General features: G+C 38.1%; 1 protein-coding gene across 2 annotated transcripts in view; it reads left to right on the top strand.

The window, feature by feature from the left end:
• The window catches only part of sema5a (sema domain, seven thrombospondin repeats (type 1 and type 1-like), transmembrane domain (TM) and short cytoplasmic domain, (semaphorin) 5A), a 209607-nt gene that overhangs the window by 184618 nt on the left and 5337 nt on the right, over positions 1–19652 (top strand). The window contains exons 16-21 of one of the 2 annotated variants that reach the window (XM_072575518.1): positions 404–632; positions 1603–1821; positions 8991–9161; positions 12336–12491; positions 18433–18474; positions 18576–18787. In XM_072575518.1, coding sequence (XP_072431619.1) covers positions 404–632; positions 1603–1821; positions 8991–9161; positions 12336–12491; positions 18433–18474; positions 18576–18787 — 1029 coding nt within the window. Of the gene's footprint in view, positions 1–403; positions 633–1602; positions 1822–8990; positions 9162–12335; positions 12492–18429; positions 18475–18575; positions 18788–19652 lie in introns of both variants that reach the window. The other variant, XM_072575517.1, reaches the window with a different exon arrangement.

Genomic DNA, 19652 nt, shown 5'->3' with positions numbered 1-19652 from the left:
AGTGCAGCACGATTAAGATCATTTGATTTTTCTTGGTGTTGCATTTGCTTTAAGTTGCCAAGGTAGAATGCCCATCCCTGTAACAATTACAATTAAGTCAATTTTCTCGAACTGTTCTTTAATTGAGTTTGACAACTTGAGTGAAGATAACAAGTGGTTTGCATGTCTTTTTGTTTTAGTTTTGAAAACTCAGTAACCTCTGCAGTGATCTTATTTTCTTCTCCCTTTCTAAGAGGAATAGAATCAGATAACCTGAAAAAGTTGCATCTTATAACCAATAGCACAAACAGTACACAGATTTGAAGTTAAATGGACATTGATGCTTTACTCACTGTTGTTTCTAGAAACAGAATATTGTGATAACATTCAAATTCCTCTTCTCATTTATTTTGTGATTGTACAGGAATACCAACTTTGTAATACTAACCTGTGCCCTGAACTCAAGAAGACCACTCCTTGGACCCCTTGGACGCCTGTTAATATCTCGGACAATGGAGGTCATTATGAGCAGAGATTTAGATACACATGCAAAGCCCGCCTGGCTGACCCAAACTTCCTGGATGTTGGCCGTCAAAGAATAGAAATGCGTTACTGTTCTAGTGATGGATCAACTGGCTGCTCTGCAAGTGGTGGTGAGGACAAACAAAATGTTGGGTTTTGGAAATATTTTGGTTCTTCAATTGAAAAAATTAATTGGTAATGCTAGGAATATTAGATGGATAGGTTTGCTTACAAGATCACAGATTGAAAAAAAATTATTCTGTAACCTTTGGACATGATACTGTGGCCAATCTAAGGAGATATTTAGAGCAGGGTGACCCAGAAATGACCATGGCAGTGCCATGCTTGAGCTTGACATTCTGATAACATCTACTCCAAAAATTGCATCTATTTCCTTAATTTTAATAGTTGTCTGAAAATGCTAGTTAAAATGGCATTTTCTTTAAGCGGTTCCCTCTGAACACTGCATTCTTATGTAGAACCATTGCTGTTGTAAAGGTGGTGACATTTTTCTTTGGTTTAAACTTAATTGTTCATTTACTCATTTACAATTGATTAAAGGCTAGGAGAAACTGTTGACTATATTTGTATTTTAAAAAATACTTACTTTTTAGAAAAAATGTTATTTGTAGAATCCAGCCTGTGCTCGTTGATCAAATGTAACTCGTGAAATATTTTCTACTTTTAATGGTGGGAAATAGAGTCTTCTTTAAAGCACTATACATTGTTAAACTCTAAACTGAAGCCATACTGAACATTTGTGATAATATTAAACTGATACCAATGTCTGATCTTGTTTTTTCACTACAATTTCAGTTAGGAATCCATCTAAAATGGATCTTACACGAGGAAGTGATTTTCCTTAAACAGTATTTAGTCAAGTTTGATCTCTGGCTAAAATGTTCTACATGTGGAAAGAACATAACTTTACATAGTTGGAAACTTATTATTTTAGAAACTTTGCCCAATGAGTAGAAAAGGTTTCATTGACTTAATAAAGTATAAGTTCCACCATCAGTTTTGTTTTTACTCAGAGCAAAGCAGTTTTTTTTCTGAATTCAGTACTTCAGATCTTTGACATTACTCTCTTGTTTCCAACAGGGTTTTCTGGAAATATCTTACGGTATGGAAGAACGTCTGCATATTCGGTCAATGGTGCTTGGTCTGCCTGGCTATCATGGACACAGTGTAGCCGAGACTGCAGCCGGGGAATTCGAAGTCGAAGGCGAATGTGCAATAATCCTGCGCCAAGGAATGGAGGGCTTCCCTGTCTAGGACAATCATTGGAATATCAGGAATGTAATATCATGCCTTGCCCAGGTACGGAAATGAGGATTTCGAGGTGCGTAGCAATTGGACATTGTACAGTTGTTGTTGGTAATTAAACGGAACATATCTGGTCTTATGCATATAAGGATGCTTCTTTCTTACACATTATAAATAAAGAGAAGAGGAGGGAAAGTGAGGAAACAGATTTTAGTATTAATGAATGTTGATCTTTAATTCTATTTCTGACAACATGAGTACCCATTACTTGTGGCAGTGTCATGTTCATGTTCCTTATAAAGTCTCCTCTGACAGAATTCACATTTATCCATTTTAGAAGGTGAGGAGTTAAGGAAATCAAGCCAGGATACAAACTCAGGACTCTGGCCTACAACACAGTCAGTTGACCTATGATTGTTTACATTATACGAAATAGACTTATGATCAGCACGAATTGTTTATTACATATTGCTAAACTGATTAATAACCTTAAACGGCATGTGGCTTTGGGCCATTGAAATACCCGCTGTAGAAGGTACAACAGCTTTTAAAATATTTCTCTCATTATATTTAATAGCTTAGATGAATAAAATATATTAGATACTTTCATTTAAATTGTCATTTGATAGCACAGAACTTGAGTATAGCACAAAGCTTTTCATTGTGCACTCATTAGGACAGACTCAAGAATGCTAGATTTCAAAAGAAGCATTTGCATGAAAAATGTTTGCTATGATCGGGATGTGTAGTGAAGAATGTACATCCTTTGAAATTTGGTATTCTTGTATTTGTCTGTATAGTGGCTGTAATGAAGTCAGCCAGGTGGACTTCATAGAATATGAGCTCCTTGATTGAGTCTGTTAATCTGATCCAATCAGGTAGCTCTAGCTGACAGATATAACAGGAATGTTAGAGGTTCTGTTCACTCTGAGAGCTGGTTCTGAGGGAGCTGGGTCAGTGTCAAAGACTTTCCATGTGTAAATAAATGGTGACTGGTGACAGGGTACTTGCCTCTGTGGAATTATTTCAGTAGTGACAAGAGCAAAACATGCTGCTGAAGAAAATCGCTCATAACAGATGTCCCTGAGTTGAGGCAACATTTTCTGGCACTATGCAATTATTTGGGAAGTTTAACTCATTTGATCCTGCTATTGAAGATTGGGGCCAATATGTGGAAAAAATAAGTTATACTTTCTAGGCAAATGACATTAGGGCAGATGAAAAGTAACAAGTAATTCTCCAGTTTGTGGACCTGCAGCTTTTTTGGTTATTGGGAGCCTAACTTTCCCGGAAGCACCAGATACTAAAACCTTTCAAGAGTTATTGGATTAAGAAAAGGAACATTCTCTTCTAATTCTGAGATGGTATCGGTTTTACTCAGTAACTCGAGAAACAGGAGATGTTTGACTAGATTAAAGTGACTGGCAGAGGCATGTAACTTTGATTTAGCCTTGAGACACTGTGAGACCATTTGATACGTAGGATTAATGATGTAACCATGCAAAAGCACCTACTACTTGAAGCCCAGCTGGACTTCAGACAGGCACTAAAAACTGGCCTGTGCAATTTTTCAGCAGACGATGGAGAATATTTTACAAGTTCTGCCACATGTTACCACTTATTTAAATGACAGGTTAATAACAGGAAAGATCAATAAGGAACACTTAGAGAACTTGGACATAGTCCTTGGATGTTTGCCTCAAGTAGGTGTATGTCTTGGAAGGAAAAAACTGGTGTTCCAGACATCCCAAGTGACCTACTTGTGCTGTAGAATCAACAAGACCTGGTCACACCATTTGGAAGGTAAAATGAGGGTGATCAAAGGTGCCTCGGCTCTCAGTTAGTATTGGAGCTTTGGTCTTTCCTTGGGCTGGTAAATTATTACAGAAAGTTCATAGATATCCCGGCCTCCATCCTGGCATCTTCGCATCATCTCTCAAAAAAGTGTAAGCCTTGGAATTGGTTGCATGGCCAAGCCATAGTCTTCAGGGAAGTGAAGGAACAGTTATCATCCTCTAAGCTGTTGGCACACTAGAATCCCAAGTGATACATCCCCGTACAGCATTATGCGACTAATACCCTGTGGCATTAGCTCATAGGTGGCCTAATGGAGAAGAATGTCCAATAGCATATGCATCCAGGATTTTGATTGATGCAGAGTGTAAATACGCCTGGATAGAGAACGAAGGTTTGGCAATCATATTTGGAATCAGGAAGTTCCACCAATACCTTTGTGGACATAAATTGGGAATAATAACAGACCATAAACCCCCGCTAGGTCTACTTAAAGAGGAGAAGGCAGTGCTGCCCTTAGCTTCAGAGCAAATTCAGCTGTGGGCAGCTAAAGGATGGCTCTATACCATCCATCATCCAATGTTCTTGCAGAAAGAGCAATCCAAACTTTGAAGGCAGGCTTAAAGAAATAGCCTACAGCTTCAGTAGATACAAAACTACCCTATGTCCTATTTGATTATAGGACCACCCCTCATTGCAACTAGAGGGATATGTTCAGCGGAGTTGCTAATGGGAAGAAGACTCTACACGAGGTTAAATCTGATCTTCCCAGACCTAGGTGAGGAGGAGGGAGGATGTTTTAGCATCAGGAATGCCAGTGCTGAACACAAGATTCCGCTAAGTCGGAGACAACTTACTTAAGGATTGACGTTTGGTATAGGTATTATGGGAATGGCCTTGCATGAGTAGGAGGCATGGCCAACGTGAGGTCAGGTCCACTAATGTATGATGTTTGGGTGGGTGCAAAGGTCCTGAACAAGCACATGAACCACATGGAAGCTGCAATCCCACAAATAGTATGGGAGCAAAATGTGCCCAGCTCCTCAACACCTTTCTGACTGTTCTGGAACCCTGGGTTCTCCCTCTCCTTCACCAATGAAGGTTCCTCAGAATCTCTGGTGGACACTTTGGATATTGCCACTCCAACGCCTTTGCTGCCCAAGCTAGGGAATGACTTCCTTCCGAGATGCTTTGGGCGCAAGAGACAAGCTACTGTGTGTTACACACTGCCCGTATTAGAGGCAGAGTTGGAGTAGCCTGACCTGATGCTAAAATGCCCCCGATTGGGGCTGTTACTTTTATCCAATCAGGTAGTCCTGGCTGACGGATATAAACAAGAGTGTCAGGATGGCTGCTCACCAGTAGACCTGGCTGTGAGGGAGCTGGATCAGTGCCAAGGACTCCGCACATGTAAATAAAGGGTGACTTGGTGACAGGATACTGGCCTCTGTGGAGCTATTTCCGTACTGGTCACTTCAACAAGTTTCAAAGGCAGCTGTTTGGTGACCAATCTTCTATAAAAACAATTAAAAGGAAACTATCGTACCCAATTTTATAAAATACTTTATGTAAGAGAGGAAATTACTTATTTGTTAATAGTTTGATTGATGATTGAGACTCCTGATCTCCCTCATGTTAAAATAGTCCATTAGATAATTTTAAAGTCTTACCTAAAATTCAAGAATGTGTGCCTAATCAATTAAGCCTATTTATAAAAGAAATTTATCATTACAGTATGTTCGCCAGTGACAAATTTCAAACAGTGTGTAATAAGGTGGTCTCTGTTTCTGCTTCTGGGGATAGGATGGCCATCAATATCCACTACAAACCCACTGACTCCCTCAGTTACCTGGACTAAATATCCTCACATCCTGCTTCGTGTGAAGAGTCCATTCCATTTTCCCAATTCCTCCACCTCCATCGCATCTGTTCCGATGATGCCAGTTTCTGCAAAGGACCGTCTGATATGTTCAGCATCTTCCTCAACCAAATATTCCCCACCACCATGCTTGATAGGGCCCTCAGGCATGTCAACCCATCTCATCCACTTCAGCCCTCACCCCTTCTCTTCCCTCCCACAACAATGATAGGGTCCCCTGTTCCTCGCTTACGACCCCACCAGCATCCACAACCAAAGGATCATTAACTACCATTTCCAATATGTCCAGCGGAATGCCACCACCAGACACATGTTTCCATCTCCTGCCTCGTCAGCATTCTTCAGGGCCATTCCCTCTGGGACACCTTGCTCCATTCCTTCTCAATTTCCAATATCTCCCCACACTCCCACAGTGCCTTCTCTTGAAATCGCAGTCAGTACAACACCTGCCTGTTTACTTTCTCCCTCCTCACTATTCAAGGCCATAGATACATCTTCTAGGTGAAGGAGCAACTTACCTGCATTTCACTCAATCTAGTCAACAATATTCGCTGCTCATAATGTGGTCTATTCTATACTGGGGAATGAAACATTGACTGGATGACCACTTTACAGAACAGCTATGTTCTGTCTGCAGAAATAACTTCTATACACCATTGTGTTCCCCGGCCAACATTTCTGTCTCAGGCTTGCTATTTTGTCCAGCGGTTGCTGGAAGAACAGAATCTCATTTTCCACTTTCCATCTCATTTCCTGCAGCCTTCAGGACTCAATATAGAGTTCAATAATGTTAGGGCCTTACCACCTTCTCCCATGACCTTACTCCAACCCACACACCAGGCCTTGTCATCATTTGGGCTGCTACCACAACCAACCCATTGTCAGACACTATTGGTCCCAATTAGCAGCTATTCTTTCTCCCAGATGGACTTTATCTATTCCTTTGGTCTGCCCAACTTTTGTTCTCTCTTTGTTGCTCCCTGGTCTCCATTTCCACCCATCATTTATTCTTCCCTTCTTCCCCTTTCAGTGGTTTAAGGGGTTAGCATTGCTACCTCACAGCACCAGGGACCTGGGTTCAATTCCTGCCCTGGGCACATTCTCCCTGTGTCTGTATGGGTTTACTCTGGGTACTCCAGTTTCCTCCCCCAGTCCAAAGATGTGCAGATCAGGTGAAGTGCCCATAGTGTTAGGTCTATTAATCCAGGGTAAATGTAAGGTAACGGGTTAGGGGGATGGGTTATTATTTAGAGTGTTGGTGTGGACTTGTTGGGCCGAATGGCCTGTTTCCACACTATAGGGAATCTAATCAACCTTTTCCTTACGACAGTCAGTTCTGAGGAAGGGTTACTGGTTATGTTAACTCTGCTTTGTGTTCACAGATGCTGCCAGACCTGAGTTTTCCCAGCAATTTCTGTTTGTGTTTTGGAACTTAGTCCCCAAACATTTTTTTTAATAGTAAGACACTGAAACAGAATGGAACACAATTAATTGTAATCTGAAGTTTAACTTCAGACTGACATGATCTATAATCCTGAGGTCTATCATCGGGTGACCTTCGGGGTTGTGCATGTTTAGCACGATTTCTTCGATCAACACAAGTTACATTAAAGTTTGAGTAAACTGGCTCCCAGATGTCACTTAGTCCTCAGTTTTTGTTTATATTGCTGTTTTATTTATTCTGTAGAGTCAAACTATTCTGAATCTACCAGGAAATATCAAAAAATAAACTTAGAAATCAGCTCCAAGTCTATATGAATAATTGAAAATTTATCAGCAACTTAAGGGGAAAAAAATTGAACGATTTTGTGTCATAGCTTCAAAGTTGGTGAGGGTGGTTAATGTTTGAGGAAATAAAAAGTCTTCAGAATGAATAGTGTGTAATCTGACATTGCATCATAGATTGGTAAGGAAGGATTCAATGTAGGGTATCTGATTTACATATGCGTACAGATGGGTGCTTTGTTTAGATGCCAATTATTTTGGTATTCGGGATGAACCAATTATAACAATTTATTTTTGGAAAGTTTCTACATGTCCACCAGAAAGAATGAGTCATTTTCCAGATTTGCTGAGACTAACAAAACATCTCTCTCCCACTTTATAAGATGCTTTTATCTTTCCAATTCTCATCCTTTGTTGAGCATTTTGGCTGCTTTTAAATTTTTGTTGTTGTGGTGTAACCCTTGCCTGCCTCCCTGAATGCCTGCTTATAATAAAAGAGCACATTATGCTTTGTTTATATCATGGAGTTCCTTCTACCATGTGCTAAACTGCCGGAACATTGTGTTTTGCCCTGTTTCCATTGTGGAATGGATTTCAGAGTACTCATGGCGTATGGTTTTTCAGATGCTGTAATCACAGATTTAAAGTAACTTAGACTTGTGTTTGTGTAGTTGTGATTTTAGATTTTTTTTTGAGGAACTGAACCCTTGTGATGTTGGCAAAGTAAAGTTACCATAGTCTTACTAGATCATGGAGCTGCTCTTTCATTAGAGAGGGATGACTGATAGTGGTTTTAACCTGAACGTGAGGGGAGAGATTGAGAAGAAGAGTCCTTTTTGCTAATCTCAGCTGGTGTGGAAACTGAACTTACACAGTTGGCTTTTTCTCTGCATCACAATCCAGCCATCCACCTAGCTGAATTAACTAACTCCTATGTTGGAGAAAGATCTTTGCAGGTACTACAGGTGTGTAAAGACACCTGAGAAATTTAGGCCTCCAGGTTTGTTTCCTTTTTGATAGCCTGTGATGGTTTCCTGTCGTCATTTAACATTTGCTTCTGTAGCAAATGGTGATACCACTTCAGAATTGATTTGCCATGTGTTGGAAGACATTAGATCTGCTGCATTTATATTACAAGCAGTATTAGCCCAGTGCTAGCAGCAGAACTTCTCCATAATATAATAATAGTCCTTTTAGGGACACATGCTTTGGTTAGGGTTAAAAATATCTTTTTAAAGTGGCAAACTAATTTAAGTTAGGTTAAATGTGGGCAAGTAGGTATAGCATTATAGCAGTGATGTTACTGGGCTGGTAATCAAAAGGTCTGGGCAAATATTCTGAGACAAAGTTCAAATCCCACTAAGACAGCTGAAGAATTTAAATTAATTAAATAAAGTCTAGGATAAAAATTTAGTAACAGGAATGTTGATCATAATGCTACTGGATCATCGTAAAAATCTAATTGGTTCACTAATATCCTTGAGGGAAGTCTGCTTTCCTGACCTGTTTATAGGATTTTAGACCACAGTAATGTTATTGACTCTTAACTGGTCACTGAAATAAGCTGGCAAGCTGTTCAGTTGCATTCAGGAAGGTGGCTCATCATCATTTCCTCAAGGACAGTTAGGATTGAGTAAAATAACTGTGAATGAATTAACTATATATGTAAATTGCACCAACCAGATAACTTCGTTTTGAGCTTTTGAATATTTTGCTTGTGAATTGAAGATTAGAAAAAGCATTAACCCAGCTGGATATGTAAAATCAATGCACCAGAAACCTTTTGAAAAAGGCCTGGTAAGTTATTATCTGTTCTCCTTTTTAGAGGATGGTGGTTGGTCCTGTTGGTCTTCCTGGTCGAAATGCTCAGTCACATGTGGGGGTGGACATTACATGAGGACACGCTCCTGCAACAATCCTCCACCTGCCTATGGAGGAGACATCTGTCTGGGTCTTCATACTGAAGAAGCATTGTGCAACACACAAGCCTGTCCAGGTATGGAGGACAGAATTTGGACTTTAACAGAAATAAATGCATACATTAAGCGCTCAGTTTAGAACTAAAATTCCCTTGTCAAGTGATTGCATTTATTTCCTCTTAATTCATTTGCAAAAAAAAGGTGCTCCTAGCAAATTTCTTGGGCAAGTTTAGCTCATAGCTTGCTTATTTCTGTGTTTCTCCTGTAGCGAGGAGGAATACTAAATTATATTCTTGTTAAGTGTTAATTTTCAATACCAGTGAAAAACCTTCTAACAGCAGCTTTTTTAAATCTGCTTAATCATCGGCTAAAACTAACCAGATTCATAATTCTTTATAATTGTTGATATGTCATTGGTTTTAAAAACATAATGACAGATCATTAAGTACATTACTTGGTCACAGTGTTTGCTATAGTAAGAATAGTATTGAATTATAATGACTAGAAAATGTAAGATAGTATTCTAGTTATAGTACTTAGCCTGATGACTCTCAAATTGACCAGAATATAAATAGGACATTAGTTGGCATGACTTAAATTAGTTTCAGTTAGGAAGCAAGCAACTAGGAAGGAGAGTGGAAACCTGTAGCTGGTCAATTTGACTGAAGTGATCAAATTAGAGTAGTGAATTCACTGCTAGAGATGTGTTGAATAGAGGACTGAGTTGGGTGACGAGGGTTTCTTTGTTTTTTCTAAAAATCTAATTCTGTTTATATTTCATATTTAATATTAACTGTAATTTAACATTTAAATTCTCAATGGAATCAGAGTTACGCATGTGCACGCAAGTTCTTTACTTGAGAAAATTCAAGAAACCACCTTAAACTGTTTTCTTTGTACCTGGGATTTGGTGTAAATAAACAGAGGCATCTCAGTGCAACTTAGCACTGAGTGTGACTTACTGAGAACTTTGTGAGTAAGCAAGTTAGGGGAAGGAGATAATCTTTTCTTTAACCTTTTCTTCCTGTAGGAATTGGCTCTTATGCTACTAAATGGAAGAAGCTAGCTGGTTGGTCAGTATATAGTTAAGGCCTAGTCTATTCCTAAGGTTTAAAATACTGCAGAAACTGCCACTAAGATTCACAAAATGTAGAAAAAGTGAATTATCTAATTGAATGAGATAATTAGTTAATTAAAATATAACAAAAACAAAAGGATAGGAGATGTATCATTCCTCTAAAACATGTGGGATCTCCTGGAAGGCGGTGTGACCGAGGACAAACACATTTGCAGTATCTGCAGCTCAATCAGCTTTGGCTCAGATTTTGATTGGAGGCTGAACTATCGACACTGCAGTACATCAGGGAAGGGAGGAGAGCTATCTGAACACTTTAATCCAGGAAGTGGTCACATCCCTTAGGATAGGGTCCTATCCTAAATTGGTAAATTTGCTGATGACACAAAGATAGATAGGCAGGTGATTTGTGAGGAGGACATAAGGATATACAGAGGAACCTCGATTACCTGAAGGACACGGGCGGGGAGTATTTCGTTCAGATAATCAAATGCCGGATAACATAGTTTAGCCAAGCATCGGGACCTTGAGATTTTGCTGGATGATCCGAAATTTGGATAATCGAATGCCGGATAATCAAGGTTCCTTTGTAGATTGGTTAAGTGAGTGGACAAATAACTGGAAAGTAGAGTAGAATGTGGGAAAAAAACGAAACAGTCTAGATTGGCAGAAAGAATAAAATTGAATCATAATGTATCTATATAAGTTATCATATTATGTATTTCATAGTACAGGCCAAACTCCTCAACTTCTCCTCATTTACCTACTATTAACTGTGTACTCCTTTGCTGGACTCCCTCCAATGCCAGTATATTTTTCCTTAAAAACTGCTCACAGTATTCTAGCTGTGGCCTGACTGGTGCTTTGTTTAGTTTTAGGAAAACATCCCTACTTTAATTCTCCATTCCCTTTGTAATAAAAGCCAACATTCCATTTCCCTTTTGTATTGCCTGTTCAACTTGGATGCTGGATTCTTGTGATTCATGCAAGAGGAATCTCATATCCCTTTGTTTTGTAGCTTTCTGCAGTCTTTCTCCACTTAAGTTGTCTTCAGCTCCTATTCTTCCTGCCAAAATGCATAACTTCACATTTTCCTATGTTATATTTAATCTGATAAACTTTTGCCTACTGATTTAACCCGTATCTTTCTGCAACCTCTTTGTGTCAACCTCACCACTTGCCTTCACACCTGTTTTTATGTCATCTGAAAACTGGGCTATAGCATATTCAATCTCCTCATTCAAATCATTAATATATATTGTAAATAATTCTAGTACCAGCACTGATCCTTGTGGAATTTGACTAGTCAAGGCTCGCCATTCTGAAAATGCATCCCGTTATCCTAACTCTCTGTCTTCTGTTCATTAGTCAATCCTCTATTCATATTAATATACTACCTCCAACACCATGGCTGTTATTAAGCAGCCTAATGTATGATATCTTATCAAACACTTCTGAAAATCCAAATGTATTACATCCACTGCATCTCTTTAGCCAGCTTGTTACCATCTCAAAGAACTCTAATAAATTTGTCAGGCAAGATTTCCTCTTCATGAAACCATGATGACTGTGTTTAATCATGTCCAGCGATCTTTAAAGGGATCATCTTTTACAATATTGTAATTTGGAGTTCTTTTCCTTAAAAAAGCAGATTCAAAAATATGGAAGCCAAGTCTTTGAATATTTTTTAAGTTAGAAGTAAATAGATTCTTTTTAAGTGGGCAAAATATTAAGTTTGTGAAGAAGGGTCACTGGCAGTGGAACATTAATTTTGTTTCTGTTACCACTGATGCTGCCAGACCTGTTGATTTTCGTCAGCAATTACTGCTTTGATTGAAACATTAAGGTGTTTAAGCAGGAATATGGAGTTGTCGGATCAACCATGATCATAGTGAATGGCGGAGTAGGCTTTGAGCTGCTGATTGACTTATTACTGCTCCTAATTCATACATTCATCTGTATTATTTCAATTCCTATTCTTGCTTGTGAAAGCATAACCCTAAACCTATCTTAAGTCTTTTCCACTTTGTTCAGTCATAAAAAGGCGGGATACCTGAAGATGCTTGAAGACAAAGGTTTCACAACTTCAGTACTCAAATTATGATTAATTATTGTACTTTTGAAGACATTGTGTTCATCCTGAGAGAGTGCTGACAATTTTTATTTTTTAATACAGATAATTGGTCAGAGTGGTCCATGTGGTCAGAATGTGAGGTCTCAGGTTCACAGCATCGCACTCGTCACTGTAAAATCTTATTTCCTGTTGGTTACCAGTGCTCTGAGAATAGCAGTGAGAGCCGAACCTGTGTCTTTGATAACAACTTCATTCCTGGTATGTATTCTCATTGAATAGAACTGATTAGGGTTTACTGCAGACACAGCTCATAAATATTTTGTGATGCCTTCTCTGTTAATGTTGAATGATGGTATCATTCTGAACTGTCTAAACTTTGAGAGGTGAAATTCAGCTTTGGCTAGTATACAAAACAGACCATCTCCTCCTTCGCATTTATACTCACTCAATTTTCCTTTACACCAAAGTCTGTGTACTACTTCAGAATACGCAACCAGCAAATATTCTGATTAATTTTCAGAACCCAATTCACTTCCATTCACACCTAAAATCATGAAATGAAAACCTGAACATCAGGGGAAGTTTTTTTCAGGAATTTGGTTTTCAATGCTGAACTTTCCCTGGCTGTAATCTCCTCACATGAGATTGAAAATGCAAGGCTTAGTTTTTGCATTCTAATTTCCATAACATTTGCTCCTCTGTATCTTTTCTAGTAGTTGGTATGTAATGACAGTCCTCTTGTTTCTTAGGTCTAATTGTATTGATTTTGTCTGGACCCTTTGCTGATGTAGGCTGATAGTCTGGTGATCATTAGTCCAGGCCTTTGAATTACTCTTTCAGTACTATACAAAGCTCCAAAGAGACACAATCAATAGTGTTTGTCTGGTGAAAATATCCTACAGTTCAAATTACACTATACAATCCAATTGCTTATTAGTCTGAACCTTCAGGCAGCATATTAGTATTACGAATGATATCAACTCCAACAATGCAACCCTACCACAGTTCTGCACTAGATTGTTAGCTGACATTACAGAGGTAATATTCAAATTCTATGTTGATAACTTGAAACATGCATTGGGTATTAACACTGAAGCTTCAAATGGTTTTGACCAAATGGTTAGAAAGATTATGTGCAAATTGGTCGAAAAATTTGTGTTAATGTATCAGATCAGAATACACAATTAACTCTTATGTGTGCTGAACTCAGGTGGTCTGTTTTGAATCAGAAGTCTTAGTCAAGTTTATGTATTCCATATTGGCACAATAGTGGTAAAAAAATCAATTTTAAACTCCTGTTATCTGACTGGATTATCTGAGATTTCACTGGACTGAAAAGGATTTTTGAAATGAAAGAATACTGACTTCAAATGGTCGCAGCGTCAACCTGACCAGATTGAGACAAGCTCGTGAAAACCAACGTGAGATAAACAAAGACAGTCTGAGAGAAAATTAACATTTTATCAACAAGTACTGAAACTCAGTCAGGCGTGAAGAACTTTTCACCGAGTTTTGATTTATTTCTCTCCGGAAATTCTGGCTGATGGGATAGGTCAAATGAATGAAGCAGCTGCTGGGGAACATATCAAGAACATTGGTCACAAAGTATCATAAAGAAGTGAAGATGGTTCAGATACAGACACAGTCAAGGTATATTCAGAATAAGAAAAACATAAAGCAAGCAAAGCCAGAGTTAGGACTGTGACTAAGGTGGGAGCATAAAAGCATTGTACTAACAGGAGGCTGTAGTAAAAATGCAAACCAGACTGAATGGAGAAAATTCAGAGGGAAAGTGCAAAAGAGAGGAGCAAAGAGAGAGTTTACAAAGAGAGCGAACATAATGTTTCAGGTCAGTGTTAATCCATGAACTCTGGTCAAGTCAGCGTTGATAATGATAACTCTGATTCTCTCCACGGTTACTGCCTGTCTTGAGCAGTATTTCTAGCATGATCTGTTTTTATTCCTTGCCAACCAATGCCTGAAGGTATCATTATCTCATGCTGAAATGTTCACTGAGCGGGAACACCACCACCATCTTCTCAAGAGAACTAGGGATGGGCATGAAAGGTCAGTGACACAAATATCCTGACAATGAATTACCCAAAACACTTTTTCAATGAACTAAGTTTGGCATTTAATGCTCTTGCTCTTTACTCCACTCTGAAAACAATTTTTAAAAAAAGAAAGTTGTTAAAATTTGGTATTTAACCAAATCCGACTAAAGAATAATACTGGTCCACAGCAAAGCCTTCTCCTAAGACCCACCCATCTGCTGCTACTATGGTGCTGAATTCTTGATTATAGCCATGATATGGTGGAGAGAAGTTGAGAAATAGCTGGGTATCACTTCAGACAAGAAATGTGGACAAGAAATTTCGACTTCCTACTAAAGTAATTTGTGGTTACTTTAAGAGCAGAGTTCAGAAATGCTTACCTGTGTAGTGTACTACTAGCAAACGATCACGTGGTATGCACAAATACACATTTTGTTGTGTGGGTAATTTTACTGCAGACAGACAAAGTTTTGGAATACAGAAATCGGGATTTACAGATACAAGGATTGAAGTGGTTCTTCATTAGCCAATATGGAAACCAAGAATTTTTTTTTATATTTTACTTAAACTAGTAGATGGCATTTAATTTGAAATCCACAGGACAATGTAAAGGAAGAATGAAGAAACAAGAAAAATACTGCAGCTACACAGAAAGAGGAAACAGCATCAGGCATCCAATTACCTGTTCCATTTATCTACATACAATAATATCATCTTCAGTTAAATCTGGCAATCTATCCACACAAGTGCAAATAAGAACACTAGCAGAGTAGAGATATCTCATTAATATTGGAACAAATTACTGGAGATGCTGAAATCTGTACTGAAAACAAAATGCTGGAAATCACAGTGGGTCAGGCAGCACCCTTGGAGAGAGACCATAAGACATAGGTGAAGAAATTAGGCCATTCAGCCCATTGAGTTTGCTCTGCCATTCAGTCATGGCCAATAAGTTTCTCAACAGCATTCTCCCACTTTATCCCTGTAACCCTTGATCCCATTGATACTCAAGAACCAATCTATCTTAGTCTTAAATATACTCAATGACCTAGCCTCCACAACCTTCTGTGACAATGAATTCCATAGATTCACCACTCTGACAGAAGTTACTCATTATCTCAGTTCTATGAGGTCTTCTCTTTACTCTAACACTGTGCCCTTGGGTACTCGTCTGTCTTACCAATGGAAATATCTTCCCAACATCCACTCTGTCTGGGCCATTCAGTATTCTGTAAGTTTCAATTAAATCCCCCCTCATTCTGCTAAACTCCACCAAGTATATACGCAGAGTCCTCAAATGTGCCTAATATGTTAAGCGTTTCATTCCTGAGACCATTCTTGTGAACCTCCTCTGAACCCATTGTAGGGCCAATACATCCTTCCTGAGATATGGGGCTCAAAATTGTGCACAAATACTCTAAATGTGGTCTTGCCAGAACCTTATAGAGCTCCAAAAGTACATTCCTGCTTTTATATTCAAGTCCTCTCAAAGTAAATGCCATCATTGCATTTGCCTTCCTAACTACTGACTCAACCTGCAAGCTTATCCAGAGAGAGTGCTGGACTAAAACTCCCAAGTCTCTTTGCACTTCAGACTTCTGGATTTTCTCCCCTTTTAGAAAATAGATCATGCTGCTATTCTTCTTACCAAAGGGCACGACCTCACACTTTCCCACATTGTACTCCATCTTCCACTTCTTTGCCCATTCTCCTAACCTATCCAAATCCTTCTGCAGCCTCCCCACCTCCTCAATACTTCCTCTCCCTCTATCTATCTTTGTATTGTCTGCAAACTTAGCCAGAATGCCCTCAGTTTTTTCATTAATGTATTAATACATTAATTTCGATCATTAATGTATAAAGTGAAAAGTTGTGGTCCTAACACTGAGCCTTGTGGAACACCACTTGTCAGAGCTAACTAATAGTTCAAATCTAGCTGACTCTTCATCAGAGCTCTGTGACCCGCTGTGATTTCGAGAATTTTTCATTTTCATGTCTCTGTTAATGTTGAATTAACTACAAAGTAATGCTGCTGATCATTAAACTCAATACTCTCAAGTGACTGCAGTGTAATCCACATCAGTTCAAACCCTACACAAATACATTTCTAGTGTAAATATATCTTTTCTTGGCTCAGGTTAATTGTAACTTGGCAAACGTTGATTCAACCAACCTGGTTATGAACAATTGTTTTGCTATTTCAGTGAATTACAACTCATAACTCCGCTGTACTTAGTAATCTTTATTTGTAACCACATACCAACAAATTAATTCATGATGACAAAATAAATCAAGTTTCATACAGTCATGGAACACCCATTCTGCAAAGAAGGATATGCATTGCTAGTTATACTTTTTTTTCTGGTGCAACTCTTTAAAAACAAAAACAAATTATTAGTAAATGTGTATTAGAGAATGAAAACCATAAAATAAAGTTTACTTAATGTTAGGTTCCTGGTCTAGTTTTATTTTCTTGGCAGCTTTACCACTGATTTGCCCACTTCTCAACTGTGTTCATTTCTTGTTGGGATATGATGTTATATTCGCAAACCACATCTAAATGACTACTGTTAATGTGTGCACCTTCTCAGTTAGCACTGCCACCAGATTGTTTGAGCAGCCTACCACAGCCAAGCCCAAATTTGTTCTCTCCTAATGTCCTCATATTTAGACCTCAAGATGTAAAAGATCCCAATGCAGTGTTGTGAAAATAATCACCCTGGGATCTGCATGGTTTAAGCAAAAAAATATTTTATGTGAGCATATGTAAGGAAAACGCTTATCTTTGCTATCTGAGAACTTTCCAGCACCACATTCATAAGTCTGAACCCCATGTTGGCTCACTATTATCTCAACCTCCAGCCTTGGGTCTGTTAGTTTCCAAGGGTAACTCAACTTCCTTGTCTGAGCTTTAACGAATAACTGTAACAAAGATTATTGTGAATCTACTAATAGTAACCTCTGTCATTCCTACTTTAGCAGTATTCAAACAAGACTTTTTTTCCCCAAAGTTTGCATGGGCCAATAGTTGTGCCATAACCAACATCTATAAAATTAAAATCATGTTGTCACAATCTCATTGATGTGTTATGGACCAAACCAAGCATCCTCCAAATATTTTAAGAAATAGCCTAGATCCTAACGTTTTTCTTATTTTAAAGGCAAATGTGACGTGCCATGTTTCAGATGCATTGCAACTGGTCAAATTACTCGACATTAAGCAAAACATAGTTTATTTAAACACTACAGTTAAAATGCGACCAAAGAAAGGAGACTTTAGGATAACTTAACTCTACTGGAAAATGTAACAAAATAAGGGATACAGTAACTATTACTAATTAACAGTTCCAATATAGTAACATCCCATAAACACACCCTTCGGCAAAAAGGCAAATTCAGAAAAAACAGCAATCTAGCAGGTTATGAAGAGAACCTCCAGCTTTTGGCTGTAATGAAGAGAGGGAAAATAGCTTCCATTTCTTCAAGACAACAGCACCTGTTGCTTAAAGCTAAGCCTAAAAACTATGAAAAATCTAGAAATCCTGGTCTGTGACAGCTGGCCACACCCATCCAGGCTGCTTCTATTGTTGCAACTTAAACAAAATTCCAAGGCCTCACAATCTCTTTATTCTATTGGTTTTGGTAAACTGCTCAGCACCTCTGCCTTACAACCTCTCTTCAAAAAAAGGACAAAATAGCTTATCTTAAAGCCACAGCCTCACAGATGATTGAAGTATTTTGCTGTGAGCAAATTGGTTGCCATGTTTACCCAAGTTACAACATTGCTACAGTTTAGAAGTATTTGATTGGCTGTAAACCATTCTAGAACACCCCAAGATTGTGAAAGGCATTACATTAAGTAAATTCTTTCATTTTAAAAAGTGTCATTGGAGAATGAACAGGAGTGGTGATGTTGCCCAAATATCCACACTACAATTTCGAATGTTGAGAGCAATGTTTCACCAGCTGCCTGTTTGGGATTAGTGGGTTGACATAGATCAAGGTTTAGGTCTTATGATTCTATGGCTCAATTAAATAAACTTACGAGAGTTGACAATATTCCAAAACATTTTCTTTACTCAAATTTTCAGTAAGCATTTTAATTAACATAAACTTCTTTTTTTAAAAAATTATTCCCTTAGAAGTGCATATTGCTAAGTCCAGCTTGGGTGACAGAAGATGTGGTGGTAAGTGTTGATTCTCTAATCCTGCATTTGATGAAGATTCTTGACTAAGTTCACACTTACTTAATGGGTATTTATTTCCCTGTTTCTGAAATTCTTTGCAGAATTCAACATGTTCCATATGATTGCAGTGGGATTGAGCTGCTCTATCTTAGGCTGTCTTTTAACATTACTTGTATATACCTATTGCCAGCGATATCAGCGGCAGTCCCATGATGCCACTGTCATCCATCCAATTTCTGCAGTTCCCCTCAACACGAGCATCACAAACCATGTCAATAAACTTGATAAATATGATTCGGTGGAAGCCATTAAGGTAGGACATTATAACTTTAAAACATAAGTTGAATTTATTACTATTGTCTAGTATACATATTGTCACATAACTAAAGAAGTATAATTTAGCAAGTAGACAAGTGGACTCTACTAAAAAGTAGAGTCTGTGAAACTTACCAGCTAATGTCAACATTTTTCCATTAACATGAGGTTAAAAAATAACATAATAATATTAGAATTACTGGAGTAGGTAGGTTTATCAGAAATTCTTAAGCATGAAAACCACCATGAACAAAATGGGAAAATGCTTGTCTTTCTCCTAATTAACAAACCATATACCAATTGCAACCTACATTACTAAAGCCATATGCTTGTAGATTGGTAGCAATGAAGCAGAAGAGGTGATTTTTTAAAAACTAAAATATGCATTTCATCTTGATAAGAAAATCATTTGATTGGAAATGTTTTGCAAAACTTAACAGTAGCACTGAAAACTCTAATAATGTCTATTACAGGAAGCTTGATTCAACTTCTGCCTAAATTAGTTCTTTATAGTACCATGGCAGTAATTTTTAACTTCACTACCTGGATAGTAATGTGGCAGAACCAATCAGCTTCCTGTTATCTCGCGTATATGTTAACATGCCATGGAAATGAATGTCTTGAAAGTCAGACAAATTCTAAAATGATGAATGATCTCTCTACTCTGCCACATTATGTCTCAGATGGTTGAAGTTGAAAATTCTTCTTCCTGTAATTATTAGAGAAATGAAGAGAATTATTTTTAGATACCTGAAACAGATATCAATCTGTTTTACTAGATTACTGTTCAAAGTTTTGATTGGAAAATGCATTAATCAGTTGGTAGTGAAGAAGAGATGCAGGGATTATGCAGGCAATAAGAT

The sequence above is a fragment of the Chiloscyllium punctatum genome, chromosome 8 (assembly GCF_047496795.1).
Source record: "Chiloscyllium punctatum isolate Juve2018m chromosome 8, sChiPun1.3, whole genome shotgun sequence".
Taxonomy (NCBI): Eukaryota; Metazoa; Chordata; class Chondrichthyes; order Orectolobiformes; family Hemiscylliidae; genus Chiloscyllium; species Chiloscyllium punctatum.
Note: the sequence above shows the minus strand (reverse complement) of the source record. Positions and strands in the feature narration are given on the sequence as shown.